Here is an 8,003-nt window from a genome sequence, read left to right on the forward strand (position 1 = left end):
CACGCGTGCTCACGGGGGTGGTGGTGACACGGGGGGACACGGGGGAGGCCGCGTGGCACGGCCTGTCCCCCGTGTCCCCCCCGTGCTGCCCCACGTCCCCCCCATGTCCCCCCGTGTCCCCCCACGTCCCCGCAGCCTGGTTCTGCCCCGGCAGGTACTGGGCTTCCCTGCGGAACCTGGTGGTCTCCCTCCTGAACTCCATGAAGTCCATCATCAGCCTCCTCTTCCTCCTCTTCCTCTTTATCGTCGTCTTTGCCCTTTTGGGGATGCAGCTCTTCGGGGGACAGTGAGTAACCGGGTGGGGGACGGGACACCCCCCCTCCCCCCAGCCTTTGGGGTGGCTCTGTGCCCGCGCAGGAGCTCACCAAGGTGAGGAGCGGTGCCCACCCCCCACCACCCCACATTCCCCCCCCTCAGCCCATCGCCCGTGGCCTCGGGGCTGGGCTGGACACGGCGTGGGGCTTTGCAGGACGAGCAGGAGGAGGAAGAAGCCGCCAACCAGAAGCTGGCTCTGCAGAAGGCGAAGGAGGTGGCTGAAGTGAGCCCGCTCTCGGCAGCCAACATGTCCGTCACCATGTGAGTGCCTGGGTCACCGGCTCCGTCCCAGATCCATCCCAGCTCCATCCCGAGCTCCCTCCTGACTCCATCCCCAGCTCCGTCCCAGCTCCATCCCCAGCTCCATCCCAGCTCCATCCCTGGTTCCATCCCTGACTTGACGGGACGCCCAGACACCCTCCTCAACGTCTTCTTGGCCATCGCGGTGGACAACCTGGCCAACGCGCAGGAGCTCACCAAGGTGAGGAGCGGTGCCCACCCCCCACCACCCCACATTCCCCCCCCTCAGCCCATCGCCCGTGGCCTCGGGGCTGGGCTGGACACGGCGTGGGGCTTTGCAGGACGAGCAGGAGGAGGAAGAAGCCGCCAACCAGAAGCTGGCTCTGCAGAAGGCGAAGGAGGTGGCTGAAGTGAGCCCGCTCTCGGCAGCCAACATGTCCGTCACCATGTGAGTGCCTGGGTCACCGGCTCCGTCCCAGATCCATCCCAGCTCCATCCCGAGCTCCCTCCTGACTCCATCCCCAGCTCCGTCCCAGCTCCATCCCCAGCTCCATCCCAGCTCCATCCCTGGTTCCATCCCTGACTCCATCCCAGCTCCATCCCCGGCTCCATCCCCAGCTCCGTCCCAGCTCCATCCCGGCTCCATCCCTGACTCCCTCCCAGCTCCCTCCCAGCTCCATCCCTGGTTCCATCCCTGACTCCCTCCCAACTCCCTCCCAGCTCCAGCCCCAGCTCCAGCCCCAGCTCCGTCCCGGCTCCATCCCTGGTTCCATCCCAGCTCCATCCCTGGCTCCATCCCCAGCTCCTGAGGAATTGGGGTGCCAAGGTTGGGGGGGAGGGGTCCCCGCTGCCCTCATGGCTCCTTTCCTTTCCCCCCCTCCCCGTAGATCCTGACGGGCGAAGACTGGAACGCGGTGATGTACGACGGGATCAAATCTCAGGGCGGCGTCAAGGGGGGGATGGTTTTCTCCGTCTACTTCATCGTCCTCACCCTCTTCGGCAACTGTACCCTCGGGGGGGGCTTGGGGGGGTCTCGGGAGGAGGGAGGGGTCCCGGGCTGGGGGTCGGGGGGGCTGTTCTGGGACTCGTTTTGCCTTGACGGGACGCCCAGACACCCTCCTCAACGTCTTCTTGGCCATCGCGGTGGACAACCTGGCCAACGCGCAGGAGCTCACCAAGGTGAGGAGCGGTGCCCACCCCCCACCACCCCACATTCCCCCCCCTCAGCCCATCGCCCGTGGCCTCGGGGCTGGGCTGGACACGGCGTGGGGCTTTGCAGGACGAGCAGGAGGAGGAAGAAGCCGCCAACCAGAAGCTGGCTCTGCAGAAGGCGAAGGAGGTGGCTGAAGTGAGCCCGCTCTCGGCAGCCAACATGTCCGTCACCATGTGAGTGCCTGGGTCACCGGCTCCGTCCCAGATCCATCCCAGCTCCATCCCGAGCTCCCTCCTGACTCCATCCCCAGCTCCGTCCCAGCTCCATCCCCAGCTCCATCCCAGCTCCATCCCTGGTTCCATCCCTGACTCCATCCCAGCTCCATCCCCGGCTCCATCCCCAGCTCCGTCCCAGCTCCATCCCGGCTCCATCCCTGACTCCCTCCCAGCTCCCTCCCAGCTCCATCCCTGGTTCCATCCCTGACTCCCTCCCAACTCCCTCCCAGCTCCAGCCCCAGCTCCAGCCCCAGCTCCGTCCCGGCTCCATCCCTGGTTCCATCCCAGCTCCATCCCTGGCTCCATCCCCAGCTCCATCCCTGGCTCCATCCCCAGCTCCATCCCGGCTCCATCCCCGGTTTCCTCCCAGCTCCATCCCGTCTCCATCCCCAGCTCCCTCCCTGACTCCATCCCCAGCTCCGTCCCGGCTCCATCCCCGGTTCCATCCCTGACTCCATCCCAACTCCCGGCTCCATCCCCAACTCCATCCCAGCTCTGTCCCAGCTCCCTCCTGACTCCATCCCGGCTCCATCCCCAGCTCCATCCCGGCTCCATCCCCAGCTCCGTCCCGGCTCCGTCCCAGCTCCATCCCAGCTCCATCCCAGCTCCATCCCCGGTTCCATCCCTGACTCCATCCCAACTCCCTCCCAGCTCCATCCCCAGTTCCCTCCTGACTCCATCCCCGGTTCCATCCCCGGCTCCATCCCAGCTCCGTCCTTGGATTTGTCCCTGTCTCCATCCCAACTCCATCCTGGATCCTTCCCTGGATCCGTTCCTTGACCCATCCCTGGATCCATCCCAGCTCCACCCCCGGCTCCCATCCCAGCTCAATCCCTGGATCCATCCCCAGCTCCATCCCCAGCTCCATCCCCAGCTCCATCCCCAGCTCCATCCCCAGCCTCACCACCAGCTCCACCCTGGCCCCATTCCTGGCTCCATCCTGACTCCTTCCTCGGCTCCATCCCCAGATCCATCCTCGGCTCCATCCTCGACTCCGTTCCTGGCTCCATCCCAGCTCCATCCTTGGCTCCATCCTACCTGAATCCCAGATCCATCCCAGATCACTCCTCAGCTCCATCCCTGGATCCATCCTGGGCTCCATCCCATCTCCATTCCATCTCCACCCTGGCTCCGTCCCCAGCTCCATCCCAGCTCCATCCTTGGCTTCATCTCGGCTCCATCCTGAGCTGCGTCCTCGGCTCCATCCCGGCTTCATCCCGGCTCCATCCCGTCTTCATCCCACCTCCATCCTGGATCCATCCTGCCTCCATCCCGGCTCCATCTCGGCTCTGTCCCAGCTCCATCCCAGTTCCATTCTGGACTCCATCCCGTCTGCATCCCATCTCCATCCCTGCTCCATCCTGGCTCCATCCCATCTCTGCTCTGGCTCCATCCCATCTCTGTCCCAGCTCCATCCTTGGCTTCATCTCGGCTCCATCCTGAGCTGCATCCTCGGCTCCATCCCGGCTTCATCCCGGCTCCATCCCGTCTTCATCCCACCTCCATCCCGTCTTCATCCCACCTCCATCCCGTCTTCATCCCACCTCCATCCTGGATCCATCCCGCCTCCATCCCGGCTCCATCCCATCTCTGCTCTGGCTCCATCCCACCTCCATGCCACCTCCATGCCACCTCCATGCCACCTCCATGCCACCTCCATCCCGGCCCCGTCCCGGCCCGACGGGGGCTGTGGGTCCCCGCTGCAGGAAGGAGCAGCAGAAGAACCAGAAATCCTCCAAGTCGGTGTGGGAGCAGCGGACGAGCGAGCTGCGGAAGCAGAACCTGCTGGCCAGCCGGGAGGCCCTCTACAGCGAGCTGGACCCCGAGGAGCGCTGGAAGGTGCCCTACGCCCGCCACCTGCGCCCCGACATGAAGACCCACCTGGACCGGCCGCTGGTGGTGGACCCCCAGGAGAACCGCAACAACAACACCAACAAGACGCGGCCGGGGGAGCCCCCGCTGGACCCCCGCTTCGCCCACCCCCGTCCCGAGGAGCTGCGCCGCCAGCCCCGGTACCCCGACCCCGGCGGACCCCGTCCCGGGGACCCCGAGGGCCGCCGTCCCCGCAGCGTCAGCCGCGACCCCGAGCGGGACCCCAGCCAGGAACGGGGCTACGGCGACGCCGAGCGCCTCAAAACCGCCGAGCGCCGGCACCGCAGCCGGGAGGGTCGCGCCGGGTCCCCCCAACACGAGCACCGGCGGCACCGGGGGCACATCCCCAGCTCCGTCCCGGCTCCATCCCCGGTTCCATCCCTGACTCCATCCCAACTCCCGGCTCCATCCCCAACTCCATCCCAGCTCTGTCCCAGCTCCCTCCTGACTCCATCCCGGCTCCATCCCCAGCTCCATCCCGGCTCCATCCCCAGCTCCGTCCCGGCTCCGTCCCAGCTCCATCCCAGCTCCATCCCAGCTCCATCCCCGGTTCCATCCCTGACTCCATCCCAACTCCCTCCCAGCTCCATCCCCAGTTCCCTCCTGACTCCATCCCCGGTTCCATCCCCGGCTCCATCCCAGCTCCGTCCTTGGATTTGTCCCTGTCTCCATCCCAACTCCATCCTGGATCCTTCCCTGGATCCGTTCCTTGACCCATCCCTGGATCCATCCCAGCTCCACCCCCGGCTCCCATCCCAGCTCAATCCCTGGATCCATCCCCAGCTCCATCCCCAGCTCCATCCCCAGCTCCATCCCCAGCTCCATCCCCAGCCTCACCACCAGCTCCACCCTGGCCCCATTCCTGGCTCCATCCTGACTCCTTCCTCGGCTCCATCCCCAGATCCATCCTCGGCTCCATCCTCGACTCCGTTCCTGGCTCCATCCCAGCTCCATCCTTGGCTCCATCCTACCTGAATCCCAGATCCATCCCAGATCACTCCTCAGCTCCATCCCTGGATCCATCCTGGGCTCCATCCCATCTCCATTCCATCTCCACCCTGGCTCCGTCCCCAGCTCCATCCCAGCTCCATCCTTGGCTTCATCTCGGCTCCATCCTGAGCTGCGTCCTCGGCTCCATCCCGGCTTCATCCCGGCTCCATCCCGTCTTCATCCCACCTCCATCCTGGATCCATCCTGCCTCCATCCCGGCTCCATCTCGGCTCTGTCCCAGCTCCATCCCAGTTCCATTCTGGACTCCATCCCGTCTGCATCCCATCTCCATCCCTGCTCCATCCTGGCTCCATCCCATCTCTGCTCTGGCTCCATCCCATCTCTGTCCCAGCTCCATCCTTGGCTTCATCTCGGCTCCATCCTGAGCTGCATCCTCGGCTCCATCCCGGCTTCATCCCGGCTCCATCCCGTCTTCATCCCACCTCCATCCCGTCTTCATCCCACCTCCATCCCGTCTTCATCCCACCTCCATCCTGGATCCATCCCGCCTCCATCCCGGCTCCATCCCATCTCTGCTCTGGCTCCATCCCACCTCCATGCCACCTCCATGCCACCTCCATGCCACCTCCATGCCACCTCCATCCCGGCCCCGTCCCGGCCCGACGGGGGCTGTGGGTCCCCGCTGCAGGAAGGAGCAGCAGAAGAACCAGAAATCCTCCAAGTCGGTGTGGGAGCAGCGGACGAGCGAGCTGCGGAAGCAGAACCTGCTGGCCAGCCGGGAGGCCCTCTACAGCGAGCTGGACCCCGAGGAGCGCTGGAAGGTGCCCTACGCCCGCCACCTGCGCCCCGACATGAAGACCCACCTGGACCGGCCGCTGGTGGAGCAGGAGGAGGAAGAAGCCGCCAACCAGAAGCTGGCTCTGCAGAAGGCGAAGGAGGTGGCTGAAGTGAGCCCGCTCTCGGCAGCCAACATGTCCGTCACCATGTGAGTGCCTGGGTCACCGGCTCCGTCCCAGATCCATCCCAGCTCCATCCCGAGCTCCCTCCTGACTCCATCCCCAGCTCCGTCCCAGCTCCATCCCCAGCTCCATCCCAGCTCCATCCCTGGTTCCATCCCTGACTCCATCCCAGCTCCATCCCCGGCTCCATCCCCAGCTCCGTCCCAGCTCCATCCCGGCTCCATCCCTGACTCCCTCCCAGCTCCCTCCCAGCTCCATCCCTGGTTCCATCCCTGACTCCCTCCCAACTCCCTCCCAGCTCCAGCCCCAGCTCCAGCCCCAGCTCCGTCCCGGCTCCATCCCTGGTTCCATCCCAGCTCCATCCCTGGCTCCATCCCCAGCTCCATCCCTGGCTCCATCCCCAGCTCCATCCCGGCTCCATCCCCGGTTTCCTCCCAGCTCCATCCCGTCTCCATCCCCAGCTCCCTCCCTGACTCCATCCCCAGCTCCGTCCCGGCTCCATCCCCGGTTCCATCCCTGACTCCATCCCAACTCCCGGCTCCATCCCCAACTCCATCCCAGCTCTGTCCCAGCTCCCTCCTGACTCCATCCCGGCTCCATCCCCAGCTCCATCCCGGCTCCATCCCCAGCTCCGTCCCGGCTCCGTCCCAGCTCCATCCCAGCTCCATCCCAGCTCCATCCCCGGTTCCATCCCTGACTCCATCCCAACTCCCTCCCAGCTCCATCCCCAGTTCCCTCCTGACTCCATCCCCGGTTCCATCCCCGGCTCCATCCCAGCTCCGTCCTTGGATTTGTCCCTGTCTCCATCCCAACTCCATCCTGGATCCTTCCCTGGATCCGTTCCTTGACCCATCCCTGGATCCATCCCAGCTCCACCCCCGGCTCCCATCCCAGCTCAATCCCTGGATCCATCCCCAGCTCCATCCCCAGCTCCATCCCCAGCTCCATCCCCAGCTCCATCCCCAGCCTCACCACCAGCTCCACCCTGGCCCCATTCCTGGCTCCATCCTGACTCCTTCCTCGGCTCCATCCCCAGATCCATCCTCGGCTCCATCCTCGACTCCGTTCCTGGCTCCATCCCAGCTCCATCCTTGGCTCCATCCTACCTGAATCCCAGATCCATCCCAGATCACTCCTCAGCTCCATCCCTGGATCCATCCTGGGCTCCATCCCATCTCCATTCCATCTCCACCCTGGCTCCGTCCCCAGCTCCATCCCAGCTCCATCCTTGGCTTCATCTCGGCTCCATCCTGAGCTGCGTCCTCGGCTCCATCCCGGCTTCATCCCGGCTCCATCCCGTCTTCATCCCACCTCCATCCTGGATCCATCCTGCCTCCATCCCGGCTCCATCTCGGCTCTGTCCCAGCTCCATCCCAGTTCCATTCTGGACTCCATCCCGTCTGCATCCCATCTCCATCCCTGCTCCATCCTGGCTCCATCCCATCTCTGCTCTGGCTCCATCCCATCTCTGTCCCAGCTCCATCCTTGGCTTCATCTCGGCTCCATCCTGAGCTGCATCCTCGGCTCCATCCCGGCTTCATCCCGGCTCCATCCCGTCTTCATCCCACCTCCATCCTGGATCCATCCCGCCTCCATCCCGGCTCCATCCCATCTCTGCTCTGGCTCCATCCCACCTCCATGCCACCTCCATGCCACCTCCATGCCACCTCCATGCCACCTCCATCCCGGCCCCGTCCCGGCCCGACGGGGGCTGTGGGTCCCCGCTGCAGGAAGGAGCAGCAGAAGAACCAGAAATCCTCCAAGTCGGTGTGGGAGCAGCGGACGAGCGAGCTGCGGAAGCAGAACCTGCTGGCCAGCCGGGAGGCCCTCTACAGCGAGCTGGACCCCGAGGAGCGCTGGAAGGTGCCCTACGCCCGCCACCTGCGCCCCGACATGAAGACCCACCTGGACCGGCCGCTGGTGGTGGACCCCCAGGAGAACCGCAACAACAACACCAACAAGACGCGGCCGGGGGAGCCCCCGCTGGACCCCCGCTTCGCCCACCCCCGTCCCGAGGAGCTGCGCCGCCAGCCCCGGTACCCCGACCCCGGCGGACCCCGTCCCGGGGACCCCGAGGGCCGCCGTCCCCGCAGCGTCAGCCGCGACCCCGAGCGGGACCCCAGCCAGGAACGGGGCTACGGCGACGCCGAGCGCCTCAAAACCGCCGAGCGCCGGCACCGCAGCCGGGAGGGTCGCGCCGGGTCCCCCCAACACGAGCACCGGCGGCACCGGGGGCAC

General features: G+C 66.1%; 1 protein-coding gene across 1 annotated transcript in view; it reads left to right on the plus strand.

The window, feature by feature from the left end:
- The window catches only part of CACNA1A (calcium channel, voltage-dependent, P/Q type, alpha 1A subunit), a gene marked incomplete at both ends in the record, with an annotated part of 44,521 nt that overhangs the window by 19,953 nt on the left and 16,565 nt on the right, over nucleotides 1-8,003 (plus strand). Inside the window, 10 exons of the mRNA XM_014958010.1 lie at nucleotides 136-286; nucleotides 418-576; nucleotides 688-796; nucleotides 897-965; nucleotides 1,443-1,560; nucleotides 1,667-1,734; nucleotides 1,835-1,941; nucleotides 3,690-4,193; nucleotides 5,495-5,791; nucleotides 7,496-7,961. Coding sequence (XP_014813496.1) covers nucleotides 136-286; nucleotides 418-576; nucleotides 688-796; nucleotides 897-965; nucleotides 1,443-1,560; nucleotides 1,667-1,734; nucleotides 1,835-1,941; nucleotides 3,690-4,193; nucleotides 5,495-5,791; nucleotides 7,496-7,961 — 2,048 coding nt within the window. The remainder of the gene's footprint in view (nucleotides 1-135; nucleotides 287-417; nucleotides 577-687; nucleotides 797-896; nucleotides 966-1,442; nucleotides 1,561-1,666; nucleotides 1,735-1,834; nucleotides 1,942-3,689; nucleotides 4,194-5,494; nucleotides 5,792-7,495; nucleotides 7,962-8,003) is intronic.

Source organism: Calidris pugnax, unplaced genomic scaffold, assembly GCF_001431845.1.
Source record: "Calidris pugnax isolate Ruff unplaced genomic scaffold, ASM143184v1 scaffold399, whole genome shotgun sequence".
Classification (NCBI taxonomy): domain Eukaryota; kingdom Metazoa; phylum Chordata; class Aves; order Charadriiformes; family Scolopacidae; genus Calidris; species Calidris pugnax.